The following is a 21446-nucleotide window of genomic DNA, read 5'->3' as shown; positions in this document are numbered from 1 at the left end:
TCCATGGAAAATATGGATATAATATCTGAAAACTGTTAAGTTCCTGTTAAACACTTTGCTGCATCAGTCTCGATCCTGGTCGTCATCTATTTTTCTTACGGTTACGCGACATCGACTACTCAGGTAGTCGAGAGGAAAAATATTTGTATAAAATCCATTTCTCTCTCTCTCTGTCTCTCTCATTTATTATCCGATCAACTTGGGGATAGTTTACAAATGTTTGCCATGAAATTTACGTTTTCTCTAAAAGCCGAACAGCCTATTAAAGAGAACGGCGTGGCAGTGAATCATCGTGGTAAAACAATTGTATTATTCACACCACGAGTATAATCGACGTAGAGTCATTGGGTGAAATTGTATTAGAGGAGACTGTAGAAAATGAATGTTTAACTTTAATTATTGATCCTTTGTAAGGGTCAGACTTGATTAGAGGAATATCCTCATCTTGAGGTAGCTCATTTATTTCATCTGATGAGCTTGTTGCTTGCTGTAGTATGGGTATACTGTAAGGATGTCCTAATCCAACAGGAACATTTTCTGTTACAAGCATCACATTATAGTAATTCAATCTGGCCTGAATTTTGTCTTCATAGTTAACTACGTCAGATATCATTAGATCTATTTCGTCTAGGTCAGTATTACTGACATGGGGTGCACCTATGTACAACACAATAAATTCTTGTACCTGTTTGAATTTCTTGTTAGCTGTTGTTGCTGAGAATTCCAACAATATGAGATCAACTGGGCTACTTCTACCCAGCCGTCACATTTGTTGATCACCCTTGTCAAGTGACTTTGAAGGCATTTCAAAATTCTTCCAGTTTTTTTTTGGTGTAGCCATGTTGGCTATGGGTTGAAGCCTTATAAGGCTTATATAGCTAATTATAGACAGTTAAGATACTTGCTCATATATGTGGAGCAGGTACGGTTATTATTATCCTAATATTTGATTTCTAGGTTAGGATGATTGTAATTTACCTCATATAGAGGTTAGCTTACCTACCTAATGGCAAATAGCTATGATTTGAATGATTCTTTAATGCCACTACGGTTGTAGTCCAGTTAGCTCTTCTTTATCACCATCAGTTGGTATAGTGACACCTAGTAACACTCAAAGATGTACAGTAACTATGTAATAAAACATAAGTACACAATTGTGTGAAATAATAAATTCACCCTACTTAAGGTTTGCACAACATTAAATAGTAATGAACAGTATTGTCTAACCCAGTACTAGTTAGAAATCCACTGAACTGTGCAAAGCGCCTGCAGCTGTAGGTCCTCGATTGTGAACAACGCGCTCCCGGGTATTTATAGTTTCAGCGTATGATTCAACACTCCCAAGGCTACATGGGGTTCACATCAGCTTCCTCAAGACTCTTGTAAACAGGCACCATTTAAAAAAAATCGACGGCAACATTCCCGTGTGTGCGAACCTCAATACTGAGTGAGCAACCAACGTTGGCACACGTAGCATTAGCTCACAGCACTGCTGTTAAGCTTGTGGCCACAGCATCGCCTAATAATGTCAAATATATAAATAACTGATATTATTTAGCCATGATAGTATTGCAGAAGAGTCTGAGTGTGATAATGACTGTGTACAATGTGCAAATATCAGTGAATCAATGCTGTTCACGATGTTCACAGCGCTAGCCACAGCACCACAGCATTATTTCGTCCATCTAGGAATCTTCAAACGACTTCATATGTTACTTTACAAAATAAACTTGTGGTCATTTATTCATTTACAGGATTTAGTGACCAGGATTGTGATAATAGCAGGCTTGTGGTGATAATTAGCGCTGTGCGTAGTATTGTGGGAGGAGGAAGTTTGATGAGGGAGGGCGGGAGGGGATCCAGATAGCGTCACTGTGTGTGGCAGCCACTCTTGTTTTGCTCACCATACTAGCTTAGTGGTTTGCTATGGTGAACACACATGTACATGGGTATTTACAGCGTGTGTGTATACCCTTGTACATATATGCATAGTATTATGGGAGGAGGAATTTTGGTGGGAGAGAGAGAAGATCGAGGTAGCGTCACTGTGTGTGGCAGCCACACTTGTTATGCACATCATACTAGCTTAATGGTTTGCTATGGTGAACACATATATACATGGGTAAACACAATGTGTGTATATGGTGTAATAACAGCAACAGGAGTTTGGTGGGAGGAGACTTTTTGGTGAGGGAGGTGGCGACATGCCCGTAGCATCGTCTGCTGTGTGATTTCTCATGCAGTGCATGGTGGCCACTATGCTGTTTGGACACAATACCAGCTTACTTGCAGAGTTATGGTGAATAAAACATGTAGATACGTATACATAACGTGTGTAAATCTATATAAATAAATATGGACATGTTCGTTTGTTCAAAATCGCTAATCTCCGAAAGTTCTTCACCAATTGCTTTGACATTTTAACACAACGTTCTGTACGCATCCAAGCGGGGTTTTATATACATATTATATAGATGTCACGTTTGTAACGAGAAAAACATGCTTTTTGAAAAGTTGTGTTTTTCATTTGTTTTTCATGTGAGGGAAATCTTCGAAACCCCTTTACCAATTGCTTTGAAATTTTGACACAACGTTGCATACGAATAGGAGCGTGTTTTTATATACTTAATATATATATATATATATATATATATATATATATATATATATATATATATATATATATATATATATATATATATATATATATATATATGCCACACCCGTGTCAGGTAAAAACATTTTTGTTTAAATGGCGCCATCTGTTGGACTTAGAGCAACACAAGATGTGATCTCCGAGAGTTCTTCACCGATTGCTTTGAAATTTTGACACACCATTCCATTCAAATACGCATATGCTTTTATATACCTACTATATAGATGCTACACCTGTGACAGGTAAAAACATGTTTGTTTGAAAAACAGCACCATCTGTTGCATATAAAAGCAACACAGGATATGCTAAATACGTTATGATTCCATTTCAATGTTTCCAGTTATATTAATAAATTTAATTTTCATAGATTTCGATTTTTTTTCATTTTGATTTAATTATTTTGTGTGACATTCCGTTGCAATTGAGCTGTGTTGTTTACCATGTCGTTTATTTAGTGAGTATAAATATTGATGCCTCACCTGTGACAGGTAAAACCATATTTAAAAAAAAAAACAGTGCCATCTGTTGCATGAAAGAGCAACACACTTTATACTAATATGTTATGATTCCATTTCAATGTTTGCAATTGCACTGATAAATAGAATTTTCATAGATTTCAATATATAGTTATTTTTATTTAATAATTTTGAGTAATATTGGCTTGGAATTGAGCTGTGTTGTTTACCATGCCGTTCATTTCGTGGTTATTGTTTATTTATATATTTTTTTCATTTTTTTCCATTTAAATTTCTTAACTGTTATTCCTTTTTTTCAGTGATGGAAACATCAGATCATTTAATGTTCCCCATTTTCTGATGGGAACATCAGATCATTTGGGAATGCAACAGACGAGGGAGTGGGATATGGTTGGGAGGACAAGGGGACAGGGGAGAAGGGTAATGGTGGGGAGGACGAAGGGATGGGGGAGTTGGGGATAGTGAGGGATGAGGGGACGGGGGAATGGAGAATGGTGGGGAGGACAAGGGGACATGAAAGAGGGGGATAGTGGGGAGAAGAGGGGACAGGGGAGGGGGAAATGGAAGGTAGGACGAGGGGGTGGGGGAGTGGGAGATGGGGAGGATGAGGGGATGGAGTGGGGAACGGTGGGGAGGACTAGGGGATGGGGGAATGGTGGGGAGGACGAAGATATGGGGAATAGTTGGGAGGATGAGGGGACGCAGGAGGGGAGGACTGGAGAACTGGGGTAGGTAGTTGTGGCTCAGCAGCGCAAATGTGTTGCTGAGCCACAGCAAAGCGTGGCCGGGTACAGCTAGTAGTATAATAAAAACAATAACAGTATGGTGGGAGGAGGAACGTTGGCAAGTAAGGTGTAAGGAGTGAGCTAGGTGTTAGAGGAGTGAGGGAAGGGTGGCTGGGTGTGGCAGCTCACAATTGCAGAGTTCTGAGTGTGTTGATGGTGAATGTATATAGTGTTGAATATATACATAAATGAACATGAAACATTGGATATATGAGCAATATATGTGGACACATTTGAGACACATATAACACCGTCTTGCGACAGTGCGGATGTTCTACTGCCTTAATATTGTGTATGTGTTCATTATACATAGGATTGGCAAGAAAAAACAAAACAAATGTATATGGAAATGAACGCAAAAAATGAAAAAAAAATATTTGTGGGAACTCGTGCATGTTGAAGCTGGCAGGCGACTGGCTTCGGGAGTCTATGTCACGGACGACCACCAAATCGTGAAGTCACACGCCATTTTCCGGACCCCATTGCGGCCAAAGTAATTTGATTTAAGTACAATTTCGACTTTTTGTTAACATATCCATACTCATGGAAGGGATTTTGACACTTTCAAAGGAGAAAAGAATTTTTTCCAGAGAATTTATTTCCTGCGCACACCAAAGTGGGGTACCGTATTTGGAAGCCGAGCAGCCCAGTGCATAAGTTACTAAATAGTTTAGGCTAGAGTTGTACATACCATAGTACAATTCCAGTCTAACAATATCCTACCCCTGTGGGTTGGCATAAAATACGATAAATGATGTGCAATATTGGTATACATATAGTGCTATTTTTTATATTTTTTTTTTAGTTTTTGATATACAGAATATGTCGGAAAATCCGACACCATTTAATAATCATACAGATAATAGCTGTATTGTACCAACAAGTTACCCATAGAAAACGTAACTTGTAGTGGAATTACCGTCTAAAGAAAACGGGATATCATCACCACATACTATTATAAATCACCACCTATTATGGTGGGAATTATTCTTAAATACATTAGTCTTTGGACTTTACCATCATAAACCATCTCATATAAATTAACTTAATTATCAATATTAAAGTAGAGTAAATGTGACCCTTCTATCACTTTCTGTCATGTGGACAATGTAAGCCAGGCGTCAGAGTGAGGAAGGAGGGCAGCCATTGTTGATACTAGACCAGAGGCTCACAGGGAGCAAATTCGGCTCCTGTTAAATTTACTTGGACGTAGTGTTATGGAAACCAAAGGTGTACCATTTTCAACATGCTGTCAACAAATTCAAGTTAAGTGTTCATTCCGAAACCCATGTATCTTTCATTTATGGCCATTAATGTCATTATATAGGGTGAACCAGTTAGAGCACGACATAGCCTCAAACTAAAGGTAATTAAGCCAGGTCTTTATTGTTCCAAGTACAGTGTTTTCTCTGAAATACTTGTCATATATAGGATTCTGGCTTTACAGCTAGCGCCCTTTTAACAGGTCAAGACGAGGAAGTAAGGCTTTGTGCACCAGTTACTGGGTGATGGAAGCTACCTCAAAGAGGATAATTTGGTGTCTACACCCTAGTTATACCTGGTGGACTAACCTGCTGTACTATAAGATAAGGAACCTTTTCAATGTATGTAGTTAATACTGTAGTTTGATTGGCTGCATATATATTAATTTAATAAACCCCCCTAATGTGTAGAGGATCGATTTGTGAGATTATGAGATTATTGCAGAAATACAGTCCACTTATCGTTATACAAATTGCTATCGAAGTATATAAATTAACGTAAATATAAATTCATATAAATTAAATAAATATAAATCTCACAGGTCGGTTCCCACAGAATATACACTTATAGGAAATACGTGTATATGAAATTTAACTATATACAGTTACTGTTGTCTCTCTGGCCACAATCTTCTGTGAAGATCAATATCATTGATTAATTTACTAGTCACATATGCCTTAGACTCCCGTGACTGATTTTCACGAAATCGTCTGGAAAAATAACAGTCTCCGTGGTGTAGTGGTAAGACACTCGCCTGGCGTTCCACGAGCGCTATGTCATGGGTTCATATCCTGGCCGGGGAGGATTTACTGGGCGCAATTCCTTAACTGTAGCCTCTGTTTAACGCAACAGTAAAATGTGTACTTGGATGAAAAAACGATTCTTCGCGGCGGGGATCGTATTCCAGGGACCTGCCCGAAACGCTACGCGTACTAGTGGCTGTACAAGAATGTAACAACTCTTGTATATATGTCAAAAAAAAAAAAATGTATATGGGTGGTATTACCACCAAGAAAATAATGGTTATATCGTATGACCAATTTAATGTAGTTATTAACACGAGGGTATTAACTGTGAGCAGTTGCTCTAGGCGACCTAGTTATCCTCAACTCTGTGTGAGGTATAGGTCTGAATATTGTGGATAACTAACTATAACCCACTAAAGCCAGATGTAGACATTGGCTTTATTCTGGTAAATTAATAATAGGAAATAATGGGGTTAGGCTATAATATATGTGTCGCAGTTTACGGACAGTCGTAACTAATAATGAATATATTGCCTAGTACCTGATAATACTACTTAATTAATAGTATACTCTAAACAGGGTTAACTGGTCGAAAGCCTTTGACCGTGTTGATGTTCAGTTTGTATTAGAAATATTGGATAGGGTAGGAGTGGCACAAGAATTTATTGATTGGATCCGTATGCTTTATAAACAGTGTCGGAGCAGCGTCTGTATCAATGGAGTCTTAAGTAAACCTTTTTCAGTTGAACGATCTGTACGTCAGGGATGTCCCCTTTCAATGATTTTGTATGTTATATTTCAGGAGCCACTGTACTTGGCAATAAAAAGCAATGACTTTATTGTTCCACCTCGTCTTCCTAATGCTATGACACTTCCTGTTGTTGGTTATGCAGACGATACAACTATTTTTGTGTCGACAGAAGACTCGGTGGTGAATGTTCAGAATGAGTTAGACAACTTTGAAGGAGCGACAGGTGCTGTTATTAACAAGAACAAAACGTGTATGATGGGTCTTGGCGGTTGGTGTAATAAGGTTAACTGGACAGGTTCATGGTTCAAGGTAGTGGAGTCTATTAAAGCTCTTGGGATTTGTTGGTGTAAAACATATGAAACAACATTGGTTACGAATTGGCAAGTACTATGTGGGAATATAATAGTTGCAACGAATATGTTGTCAAATAGGAAATTGACCCTATTTCAGAAGGCTGTAATAATCAATTGCAAAATTTTATCTAAAGTGTGGTATTTGTCTCACAGCTTTCCCATAGACAAGAAAAGTGCTATAGAGATTGACAAAACTATTTTTAGATATGTATGGTATGGTAGATACCAACCATTTAAACGAACTACCCTATGTAAAGGTAAGAAAAACGGTGGAATAGGAATACTGAATGTGTACCATAAGTCATTGGCAATCTTATGTGTTACTTTTAGAAAGGAGATAATGCAGAGGGATAGTGTAAATGCACTAGGACATTACTATTGTAAATTATGTGTTAGCTATTTGATACATATGCCAGAGTATACTGACCTTGCCTTTATTTCACCGCACTTTTATTCATGTGCAATTGATGTTCTCAGGCGGATTTGTAATATTGAAGGTTTTTTTAATGATGAACAGTAAACAAGTGTATGATGTTATACTACCAGATGTAGTTTCTAGAGTAGAGGAGGCATATCCACTCTTTAGCTGGCAAGTAATATGGGCAAACCTTCATGTTAAATTTATTGCCCCAAAACAACGTGAGCTGTTGTATCGCTATATTCATGAGACCCTTCCTACTAATGATAGGTTGTTGATGTTGGGCATTAAGGACAGCAATAGATGTGACCAATGTACTGAAATTGAAAATAATATGCATATATTTTATTTCTGTAAGCAGAAAGTTGTTCTTGTAAACTGGATTAGAGACACTCTTAAAGCTTTATGTGGACCAAGTATTAGAGTGGAGGTAATGAAGTTTTAAATGTTTCATATTGACATAAAATGCAAGAAAATTAGGAATACAATAATTATGTTACTTTCTGATTACATTTTTTGTGTGTGGATAGGCAGGCAGGAAGGTTACTCAGTAGACAAAATATTGAAGTTCTTGCGAGGCAGGATCAAGTATAACATTTGGGGTTTAAGGCTCATGCTCGGTGATGATATGGACAATTTGTTTACTGAGAATTATATAAAATATATATAAATGTAATAATTTCCCCTGTATTTTAATGTAAATTTATTTTCCAATTTTTGTAAATCGTTTATAGGTAAATAAGTATAACATTCAGTTTTTTTTTTTTAAAGATCTTGTTCTGTACTACTGAAACACTTGTTCACTAAGAATTGTAATGTATAATTGCCTTGTAACACTTATGTATATGTAATTTATATTGTATTTTTTTTAAATAAAGCGAAAAAAAATTAAATATAATGGTATATATATATATGTAATTTAACTTGGTATACTGGACCGTAAATATTTGTGAATTTATACTGGTTTATGTACATCAGTAATTTATATTAATGTGTTGGTCTATGAACCACTAATTTTTAATGAACTGATTTATCCGGTTCTAAGTCGACCAAAAAGGATGTGCGGAAATCTGGCTCCAAAATAAGGATAATAAATATAATATATAATTCAAAGGACCATTTTTATGAAAATAAAATAAATTAGAGAACCAGTGCACATGGATCTCTTATATAAAGCGTAACTAAAATCTATTAATGTACAATAATGAATTATAGTTTACTGTAAACTATAGAGCTAAATCCCTCCACACACATTGGTGGAGGATTAATTTGTAAAGAGAAATTAATGCCCTTTAAATAATAAAATAATGAGATGTTAATACATATAAATTCATAAATCACATTTATGAATAATAAACAGGCATATGATATTAATAAATCAATGAATACTACTAAAGGCTATCTACAAAGAAATTATAGAAAGCTTAGCTGTTGGTAAGAATAATAGCATGCGCCTCGTAAACTCGTAAAACTCGTCACCGTAAACTTGTTTCAACAGGCTACTCTGGGAACATGTGATAGTTGTGGAAGTTATCGTCTCTCTTACGCTTGTACTCCAGCTGAAAGACAATTCACATGTAAAATCTATTTGAGAATATATAGTTCCTCACGTATTCATAAAAATTAATGTGGGGAGGGAGGGGGAATGAAACTTACGGGTATGTTTTAAAGGGTACGCGTCATGACAACAAACCATCCTATCTTATTAAATGTGGCCACAAAAAATACTGTAGGACAAACTGGTTTACCAGGCACAGTGTCTGTGAGATAATGAAGCGATTGTGTCTTGATGGCGTTTGTAGATGCACAGATAGCTCGATATTAAAACGATGATACGACCAGCTTGAGACACTCTCCCTGATCGTGGTGTCGCTTGCCAAGTTTCCCTCCTCTCGGGTGGCTCGCGCATGCGCAGTCTTTTTTTTTTTTTTTTTGAGATATATACAAGAGTTGTTACATTCTTGTACAGCCACTAGTACGCGTAGCGTTTCGGGCAGGTCCCTGGAATACGATCCCCTGCCGCGAAGAATCGTTTTTTCATCCAAGTACACATTTTACTGTTGAGTTAAACAGAGGCTACAGTTATGGAATTGCGCCCAGTAAATCCTCCCCGGCCAGGATACGAACCTATGACATAGCGCTCGCGGAACGCCAGGCGAGTGTCTTACCACTACACCACGTCATGCTGAGACGCGCTAAATATTTCCTATGATATGTTTAACTTCCCAAATTAATGGAGCTAAGGTTTATCAGAAATTAAAGAGATTTAATTTGTCTAACTTGACAACATTTAAATTCTTGTTTCTTAATAATTAAATGAACGTTGTTCAATAGTGAAGAGTGCTGGATAGAAATTCAGTCATATGTGAATGCGCTGGAGTAACGGTTCGTAACTGTATGAATTATTACCAGCAAATAAACTATATTGCTTAATTGCATATACATATATTAGCAGATTTAAAGCACTGAATATATATGGGACAATAAAATTATTAAATTTTGATTCTCATTAAAGAATGTGAAAATAAGGAGAACTTAATACAATTTTCGTGAACGTAAATAATTTCCCTTTAGTCGTGTGGGCTGATGCAACACCCGACTATAATTTCTGGGAAAATGAGGCGTTAGTTAAATGATGTTAATTTGACTACTCTGCTGGTTAGTAGTGTTAGTAAAATATAATAACTAGTACAAGAATTGTTTCTTAAGGTACTATGTGTTAGTAAATAAGAGTTGGAAATTTCCAACACCATTAATCAGATCCATCAACCACCAACCATAACAATCACTGCCACCAACAATAACCATAACCCACCATTGCCACCAATCACAAACTACTACCACTAACACCAACCAAAACCCACCACTACTAGGGATTCTCCATTAAGTGAAAATAATGAAGAAACTATTCTGAACCCACCTTTATTATGCTCCTGTTTTATTTCTACTAATTTAGAAATATATTTTTTATATATTTCTACATTTTAATTACCATCAGTCACGAAAACGACATTTATACAACATTTAAGGTTACCAAAAGGTGTCAAATTTGGATTAACCAACGTTGTGCAGTAAGTTGTGGAACCCTATTTACGACTCCATGCAATAACATTTCTATTAAGTTGTTAAATTGTTAAATTTCTGGTTGTATACTGGGTAAAACTGTAGTGGATGAGGCTTTATCCTCGTTGATTGATTCGATGAAAGGATTTAACCTGGCTTGAGATTTATTCTCAAATAATTCATCTTCCCAGATCTTGCCTGAATATCATCCACTTTATTTGAAGTACTGGCTGCTTTCTCTGAGGCAAGTTTATTGAATAAGTGATCAAACCTGGCTCGTGTTTCATCTTCATACTGGGCTAGGTCAGACATGAATTGTTTCATGCCTTACCGTTTTATTTTGTTGTCGTGGAGCTGGGTTTGGTAAGATTTGCTTGAAGAATATTTGGTTAGAAAAATTGATCCAGTTGGAATTGGATCTGTAATAGTGGGGATTTTCAACTAACGATAATTAATTAGAAGCTCATGTAACAACTTTTCACATTGACTGAGTTTTCTTGTCAGTTGACGTTTACATGCTGCTAAAGCACTTTTTGCTTTCTCAGGAATAGCCATAGTGACTGTTTAGTTGGATTTTGCAGAGCCTATAGTATTATTGCTAATGTTACTAGGGTACTTGCTTATAATCCTGAGAAAGTACAAATGATAGTAGCCTACAGTCAGATTTCTATCACTAGGGTAAAATCCTACATCCTTGGAGGTTAGCTCAAAATATTAAATTGGATAGATATATATATATATATATATATATATATATATATATATATATATATATATATTTATATATATATACATATATATATATATATATATATATATATATATATATATATATATATATATATATATATATATATATATATATACATTGTCAGTTGTCATTGTCCTCGGTTCCTGTCCAGAAGCGGAGGAGCTTCAAGAGATCCATAACCTTTAGGCATTTGTCTTGTATGTTTTGTAACCTTAAAATACACAAATATATATATATATATATATATATATATATATATATATATATATATATATATATATATATATAGTTGTGCAATTATTGCACAACTATATTCTACCCACCTCAAGACTCCGCTCCAATATAGAAGCATCAAGAAATATATATATATATATATATATATATATATATATATATATATATATATATATATATATATATATATATATAAAATTTTGTGTGTATATATATATATATATATATATATATATATATATATATATATATATATATATATATATATATAAGATAAATAGGAAAACCAGGGATATGCTGAACATCTTGTTTCAGAATCTTTACTTTAAAATGCATAACGTTTCGAATACTTCTCGTATTCATCATCAGATCTAAAAGAAAAAACAGAAATCACAATCAAATAGCTGGTAAACAAAGAACTCATACTGAATATAATTGTCTATCAAAGAAAGGAAAATGCTTAAAAAACAAAACACTTAAGCGCACTTAAAGTGATCAATACAAATAAAACTTATTAACTGTCACATATATTAAAACTAGTTTAAAATCCATTAAACTACAAGATGAAATTTATAACTACTAAAACAAACCATTCTATTAAACTTACGTGAAGTGATCAGAAGTGAAACTTGATACCTAACACATAGATAATAAACACTATAACAAATATTTATATAATGACTACAAATCTACAAAAAATGTATGTAAAGTACAAACAGAATAAACGACAATTATAAAGTACTAACCAAAATCTTATAAAAACTCAAATATTAAATAAAATTAAATACCAAAAAATGTACTATACATCCTAAATAAAAGATTATATTAATGTACAATGTCAAGACTTGAAATGAGTAAGAAAGGGCAAAGACATGGTAAACTAAACAAAAAATTAAACTACCAAAATAAACTATAAATCAAATTACAGGTCCTACTGTGCACTATAAAGTGTACAATTGAACAGCTGAAAGGTTGCTATTTAACAGAGGCCGCCGCTCCTTTATATATAAGGATTCCATTACTCTCAAATCTGACTGGCCATTCATACAAGTGTCCAGAATTTTAAAATCAGATTCCAGCAGAGAATGATCAAACTCATAACAATGGTTTCTAATCTCCGAAAATGCTGGTTTAGACAATGGTAATCCAGTCCTAAAAGATAATCCCCGGTGCTCAAGTATCCTAATCTTAAAGTTCCGAATGGAACTCTCGACATATCCAGCATTACAGCTGGAACAATTATACATATATACGACATTTGAGCACAAGGGGGTAGGCACTTTATCTTTAAATTTAAAATAAGAGCCTATGGTATTTGTGTTGACAAAAATAAATCTAAAGTCTACTTGAGGATAACACTGCTGCAACAGACTCCTCAAACGACTCCTTACAGAAAAGCTAATACTGCCATAAAATGGTAATTTAATATATTTAAGATCCCTTTCCACTGTAGTAATCCTACACGATGGGTGAAACTTCTTATTTAAGAAATTCCTTATAAAAGTATAAACCATATGCAAAGGATAACCATTATTTGAAAAAAATTTCACAAGAAAATTAATTTCCTGATCAAAGTTATTCCAATTAGAACATAAAACAAAGGCCCTATTCAGTAGAGTGTTAATTGCATTTTTCTTAAAAATATCAGGAACAAAAGAATTAAAATTTAAACCTAAACCAGTTAAGGTTGGTTTCCTAAAAACATTAGTGTTGAACCCATTAAGGTTATTCACTTTTACATCAAGAAACGACAATGAATTATCAACTTCACACTCTGCAGTAAACCGTATATTACTATGTTGTGCATTAAGATACTCTCTAAATTTCTCAATATGACATTGGTCCCTAAACAACAAAAAAGTGTCATCTACATATCTCCTGTACAAGACTGGTTTAAAGGCCGAAGGACAATTATCAAGCCAATTTATTTCGTGAAAACTCAAAGAAGCATTAGCCAGTGCAGGACCTAAAGGAGACCCCATTGCTACTCCATCAATTTGTTTATAATATTTATTATTAAACATAAAGATGGAGTCTTTAACTGCTATTTCTAACAGTCGTCTGAATATTTTACTACAAAATCCAGACACTAAGTTAGTGTCAGCAAATAATTGATTTACACAGATATCAATGGATTCCAACAGAGGAATATTAGTAAAAAGTGATTCAACATCGAAACTGGCCATTATAGTTGGGAACTCAAAATTTAAAGAGGAAAGTTCTTTTACAAAATCCTGAGAATTTCTCACAGTAAATTCATTATGCGTTAATGGTTCTAATAATGGAACCAGAAACTTAGCCAGTTTATAATTAAAAGTGCCAATCGCTGATAAAATAGGACGAATCGGTATACCTGTTTTATGAACTTTAGGTAACCCATATAAGATGCCTGGCTTAGAGCCAGTTGCAAGTAATTTAGTATAATCAAAAAGAGAGTCTTTCAAACTTCTTAAAACTCTATTCAGTTTATCTTCACATTTTAAAATATACGAGAATGGGTCTATATCAACCAACGTAAATTTAGAGGGGTCTTCTAACAACCTTTCCACCTTATTAACATACTCTAACTTGTCCAAAACTTCTATACCCCTACCTTTATCTGGCCTGGTAATGCAAATACTCCTATCATTCTTTAAGCCATTAATACACTCCAATTTCCTTTTGTCAAAAGGAGGGAATGTAGATTTATATTTACCAAAGTCGTTAAAGACTTCATGTGCTAAGGAGGAAACAGTACTCATGATATTGGTCCAACTATAATTTGTACCAGTCCTTAGGGTACAAGTTTTCAATGTGTTGCATAACCGCTCAAAACCTAAAAAATGATTAACAAATTTAGTTTTTTTACACGTCAACCCGAAGTCTAACCCTAGAGAGAGACGTTCTTTCTCAATGGTAGACAGAACTCTCTTTGAAAAATTGAAAACCACCTCATCAGGGTCCACCGAATTAAATGAAGGTATACCCAAGTTACGATATTTCTTCTCGTGAATAAGTCTACATTTTTCAACCCTTTTATCATTATAGTTTTCATATTTACATTTTAAGGATGCAAAATCAACCCAGGAAACCAAGATCTTGAATTTCTCCAAGTACACGTGTAATTCACTTTTCAACTTATTTACCCGCTTCTGCTTTTCAGAAATTTCAAAGTCCAACAATCTCAATAACCAAGAATTATATTCACTTGTCAACGCAAATTTGTCGGAATACACTTTAAACCTGAGGAATCTTGGGACCAAACGATGCGCCTTACAGGTTTGTAGAAATTCCAAATCCAAGTGAGCCTTCTTAACTGCGAAATCCACTTTCTCTATTCTTCTGTATAACGTAACTGTAGGTCTTCCATATCGTTTTAATAAAATATTTATGATCGATGCTCCCTTCGGGAATCTTAATTTTAAGATAAATAAGAAAACCAGGGATTTACTGAACATCTTGTTTCAGAATCTTTACTTTAAAATGCATAACGTTCCATAAAAGTGCGTTACATAACGTTACATAAAAGTGCGCTTAAGTGTTTTGTTTTTTAAGCATTTTCCTTTCTTTGTTAGGCAATTATATTCAGTATGAGTTCTTTGTTTACCAGCTATTTGAATGTGATTTCTGTTTTTTCTTTTAGATCTGATGATGAATACGAGAAGTATTCGAAACGTTATGCATTTTAAAGTAAAGATTCTGAAACAAGATGTTCAGTATATCCCTGGTTTTCCTATTTATCTTAAAATTAAGATTCCCGAAGGGAACATCGATCATATATATATATATATATATATATATATATATATATATGTATATATATATATATATATATATATATATATATATATATATATATATATATATATATATAAATATATATATATATATATATATATATATATATATATATATATATATATATATATATATATATATATATATATATATATATATATATATATATATATATATATATATGTCGCATGTAGATGTTACATGACTGTTACATCTAGAAAGGGCAGCTCCCCATCCTTTTCCATCTCGTAAGTGAAACGCAGCACGGAACTCTGCTCAAATGCCTCCTTCAGCTCCTGCAGATGTCTGACATCAGGTACCTGTGTAAAAATGTCGTCAACATACCTGCAGTATATGGCCGGTTTCAAGTTCATTTCGACTAAGACTAACTTAGTCGAAATGAACTTGAAACCGGCTATATAAACCTGTGTAAAAATGTCGTCAACATACTTGCAATATATGGCCGGTTTCAAGTTCATTTCGACTAACACTAAGTCTTAGTCGAAATGAACTTGAAACCGGCCATATACTGCAGGTATGTTGACGACATTTTTACACAGGTACCTGATGTCAGACATCTGCAGGAGCTGAAGGAGGCATTTGAGCAGAGTTCCGTGCTGCGTTTCACTTACGAGATGGAAAAGGATGGGAAGCTGCCCTTTCTAGATGTAACAGTCATGGAAAAGAGCGGAGGTTTCCACACTGCAGTCTACACTAAGGAAACGAACATAGGAATGTGCCTAAATGCCAACAGCGACTGCCCAGACAGGTACAAGAGGAGTGTTGTTAACGCTTATGTCGACCGTGCTCTCAGCCACAGCTCAGAATGGAAGCAAGTCGACGAAGAACTCTGTAGGGTAAGGCAGGTCCTAGTCAACAACGGCTTCTCCAATGGTTTCGTCGAAGACATCATAAGAAGGAAAGTGAAACGCCATGCAACCTCTGAAGAGACAACCAACACAACACCTATACCTCCTATTAGACTATTTTACAGGAACTTCTTTTCCACAGCTCATAAAGCGGAGGAAAGGGTCCTGAAAGATATTGTTAATAGAAACTTTTTCCCTACAGACAAGAATCAGAGGATACAACTGACGATTTACTATAAAACCAGAAAAACGGCCAGCCTACTCATGAGAAACTCTCCAGACACAAAGCAGAACGCTTTAAAAGAGACCAACGTCGTCTATGCCTTCAAATGCCCTCTTGGGGACTGTAAGCTCCCAAAAAAAACAGTATATAGGCAAGACAACAACATCTCTTTCTAGGCGTTTAACGATGCATAAGCAACAGGGCTCCATTAAGGAACATATAATCTCTTCCCACAACCAAACCATCGCCAGAGAAATCCTAGTAAACAACACAGAAATCATCGATAGATACAGCGATAGCAGGCGGCTTGACGTCTGCGAGGCTCTACACATCAAGAAGTCAACACCAACAATCAACAGCCAATTAATGCACAACTATATTCTACCCACCTCAAGACTCCGCTCCAATATAGAAGCATCAAGAAATATGGACCAATAGGCTTTCTACAAATCCCTTTCATTCAATACCCATTGTTTCGTGTTCTGTCTTGTGTTTAGGCATTTAATACCCTATTAATACCACCTCACCCCATCCACCTCACTCAAATGTAGATATAAACAAATCGAAGATGTGTAAGTTCTATTCAGTTGTGTATGTGTAAGCTAAAGTCTTTGAAAATGTAATAAGTTTTACGAAACGCGCTCAAGTGTCGTGCCAGACTAGAAATAAAAATGAATTTTGGAGAATTGATTTTTGAATTACCACTAATAGTGAAAAGAAACGTACGAAAGATCGAGAAAATTCGTGTTAGAATTATTAATTTTACTTTTTCGGTCATATTTAATAATATATATATATATATATATATATATATATATATATATATATATATATATATATATATATATGTCGATAGGTTTAGGTTAGATAGATTAGGTTAGGTTAGGTAGGATTGGTTAGGTTCAGTCATATATCTACGTTAATTTTAAGTCCAATAATTTTTTTTTTACCTCATACATAATGAAATGGGTAGCTTTATCATTTCATAAGAAAAATTTTAGAGAAAATATATTAATTCAGGAAAACTTGGCTTATTAGGCAAATCGGGCCTTGCATAGTAGGCTGAGAAGTGCGTTCTGGCTACTAGGTACGACATCCTTCGTACCATCCTATATATATATATATATATACATATATATATATATATATATATATATATATATATATATATATATATATATATATATATATATATATATATATATATATATATACAAATGATTTGAGTGGTAATCAGTGTCACTGTTGGATATACTTTAGGCTACTTCCTCAAAATCACCCTTGATTGGTGTAGGCACTAATTAATAACACTCAAAAGTGAAATGATTATAGGTAAATATATAAATTACGTAAATAATTATAGATACACAACGCAACTCGTGTTGGTATAGATCCCACCATATAAAATGGTCTTCATAATTAATTAATTGTACTAGTTTGTTTAATATTTAGTTCAACTAGTCAATGGTAGCCTCTAGTGTTATTTGGAAGTATCAATTATTTTATTAGTGACTTCGCAAAAATAAACACTACAAATTTTGTGTGGATAAACTCTTCGAAGATGTAGCCACAATTTGGCTGGAGGTAATTTATGCGGTGTCACTCTGCAGATATAAAAACGCCACACAATTCATGGTTAAACTCGGTCAAAACCACTGAGACTAGGCTGGGTGGCCAGTCTGTGACTGGGTATTTGTTTATAAGATATTGTTAATGATTCCTTAATTTAATATTAGTCTAGCTCTCTAGAGTATCCCGGTTCGAAGACCCAATCATATGGATCTGAGAACTAGTGTATTTCTAGATTTAATGAAAAAGTGGCTAATTCTGGTTCATCCGGTTTGATGTAGACCAATCATGTTGGGAAAACTGACTTATGGGATTTATTTGTTTATTTTATTTATTTATTAAGAAATTTAAATTAATTTATTTCTTATGTTAATGTATTTGTTTCAATAATGGACGGTTTGATACTAAATTCCCACAAATCATTTCCTACACAAGCTGGGGCGTTCATTAATTATATGATATATCAATCGAAATTAATCGATTGGTAGACATTTAGTACAAATGTCAAGACACCTAGGTTAGTAAACTAAATTAAACAAATGCAGCTTATCTGTATGGTTGTTTATGGCCTGGTCAACCAGATATGAACCCCAATGATTAATAAACTAATACTCCCCTAGGTGATGCTAGTGTAATCACATGTCATGTGTTGTAACAGTTAATTGTTGCTAGTTCTTCTTCACCTTCAATTACACTTGTCAAAAGGGTATGGAACACAGTAATAATCGTAACCAATATATGACGGCTATATCAGGGGAAATTATTGTAATTTATTAGATAAGATTGAATTAGTATTTACCCTGTTGGGTGGCTCACTGCGTGTCCTAACCGATATACCCCTAATCTACCTGGATTACTGGCAAGGAATGACTAGATTTAATTAATGGGTTATCGGATAAAGAACACTTCCCTTATTGTTGACGAAGATCGTGATGATGATGGGAGTTTGTAACTAACATAACCCTGCGTCTAGTGGAATATAATTGTGTAGCTACAAGCATTTTCCAAGCGAGACTTGTTGATGTTAAAATTAACGGCGTTTGCCTCTTTCCCGGCTTGAGAGACGTATCTCTTGCCAGTTCCTATAATGTCCTTTTATTGACAATGGGAGGCAGACAATTATTTGTTAGTAATTATATTAGTTCCAGTCATATAGAATACTTTTCCTTAATTCTAATGCATAGACTGGTGTTTTAAGTGATTCACATTATTATTAGCTGGTAAATTTAATTGCGACTTGGCAGTGATATCTCGTTTTTCTCGAGAAAAATTCCACACCAATCTCGTTTCTTTGAATGAATTTGTTAGTACAAAAACTGCAGTAATGTTAACTGAATATTGTATTAAAGGTTAGTAAATGGTGTCGGTTCTTCTGATCTTCATCCTAAATCTTCAGAAGATGTATAAAGTAAATCTTCAGAAAACTTTAATAAACATCCACATCCAACAAACTGTGGTGTGGCCAGATAATGAAGCGATACTGCAATTGAAAGGCAACTATAGTAGCAAAATGCTCTATGTCAGTAACAACTTTAAAGTAATTAGAGACTTATCATTTGGATATAAACTCTTATAGTCCCAACTAAGGAGAAACCAGCTGATAATCTATCTAGAGGACTGACATTAAAGCAAATAACTAAAGCCGAGATGTGGTTCCATGGGCTTCAGTGGATAGTCATTTACAAGTGGCCCAACAAAAGTCACAAGTCATAGTGACCAATGTCACTGTTCTCACTGAGATCCCAAGCCTCACTTGGCTTCTGTAATTGACTGTACTCAGTGCTCTGCTCTGAATAAAATACTCAGTGTAACCCAAAATGTGTTTGATTTCTTGTAGAAAGTAGGTATCAAGCACAAATAGATACATTAAGAGCACAAGGTGCTCCTAAGTACTGGGTCAAACATGCACAAGTGTAAACCTAGAGTGAGGACTATGAAACTTCTCACCAAAATATATATATGACTTAAGTCTCTGGATTGACCAAGACAATCAGAACGTTCTGCATTGCGGGGGGAGATTACAGTACACAGACGTTGATCTTGAAGTAAACAACCATAGTTCCTCCCCCCCCCCCCCCGGAATCTTTAGATAAGTAGATTGCTTGTGCTTTACTTTCACGACCACTGCGCACTCCATGGTGGGGTACTGGCTTCCCTAAAGTTGCCAAACTGTTAAGTTAATTCTTAAATCCTGCAATTCTTAAATCCTGTCTGCCTGAGGTGCGATGCTCGATGTGTCCTTTCCCTGGACCTCCACCACATCCTAGGGACCGTGAACTGCACCTTCATCCTTTTGAGACCACTGTGGTAGACTTCACAGGAGCTATTATCCTAACAGGCACCAGGGATAAAGTCCCTGTTAAGGCTTACATTAAGGCTGTTAAGGCCTTTTTACTTATGCCACCACTCGAGGAGCTCACCTGGAAGTGACTCCCCAATGAATGTTGAATCATTCATCCAGGCCTACCACAGGTTTGCTGTATGTAGATCCTGCCCCAAGTTGATGATATGCGATAACGGGTCCAGCTTGGTGGCTGGTGAAGCATGCCTATTGGAGATCTGGCACCACCCAGTTCAGACTGCCCTGAATCAATGGCAGTGATACTGGCAATTTTACCACCCAGAGCACTGTGACACGGGTGTTCTACGAGAGGATGGTAAGGACAGTGAAACGCTGTCTAAGGAAAAAACTCTGCACTACCAGAAAATAGATCTCCATGAACTCCAAACCGTTGTCAAAGAAATTAATTCCCGAGTCAATAACCGACCACTGACTTATCTCTCTGACGACTACTCACAACACGAGCCTGTTAGTCCATCTCATCTGATGTATGGAGGATCTGTCACCCCTATTGCATCCCTCACTGATGAAGAAAGTAGAAATCCTTCAAACGTTGGGGAAAATGGTTTACCTCGGAGTTATAAACACCTGTCACAGGTAATCAGTCGGTCGAATGAATTCTGGACAAGGAAGAATTAACTGGTCTGCGTGAGTATCACAATGGGACTGCCAACCCCTAAAACCGAATTCACTTACAACCATAGTGATGTTATTCTAATGGACAGCAACAGTCGCACGTTAAGAGTGGCTTATAGCTTGTATTGTTTGTATTCACCCACACAGCCAGGGTCCCTTGACGATAGAAAAAGTAAAGTGCAAAGGCACCACTAGCCTCAAGACATTATAAAAGTTAGTACCACTGGAGTTGGCTGCAGAAGAAGTCACCAAGAGACCTCCAATACTGGACGTCCATCCTGTACATACTGGTGCACAGGAGTGCAAAGTAAAATTAAAACAATATTTTAAAAAATCTGAAAAGGAGTAATGAAGTGTTCGGCCAGTCCTAAACAGTGGGTTCCGATCCATGTTTCTTTTCCCTGGAATTATGTGGGAAATTTCCCACATAATATTTATTAATAGTTATTATTTTTACCTAACTAAATATACATCAAGAAAAGATAGTTTCTGTTGCTGTGTAGAACCATCAAAACAAAATTAAAGTTAAGTTTAC

General features: G+C 35.4%; 1 protein-coding gene across 1 annotated transcript in view; it reads right to left on the bottom strand.

The window, feature by feature from the left end:
- Nucleotides 1-313: 313 nt before the first annotated feature.
- The window catches only part of LOC138360186 (uncharacterized), a 107967-nt gene continuing 86834 nt past the window's right edge, over nucleotides 314-21446 (bottom strand). The window contains exon 3 of the mRNA XM_069320132.1: nucleotides 314-714. Within this exon, the coding sequence (XP_069176233.1) occupies nucleotides 314-714 (401 nt within the window). The remainder of the gene's footprint in view (nucleotides 715-21446) is intronic.

Source organism: Procambarus clarkii, unplaced genomic scaffold (genome assembly GCF_040958095.1).
Source record: "Procambarus clarkii isolate CNS0578487 unplaced genomic scaffold, FALCON_Pclarkii_2.0 HiC_scaffold_99, whole genome shotgun sequence".
Taxonomy (NCBI): domain Eukaryota; kingdom Metazoa; phylum Arthropoda; class Malacostraca; order Decapoda; family Cambaridae; genus Procambarus; species Procambarus clarkii.
This window is presented reverse-complemented; position numbering and strand designations above follow the sequence as displayed.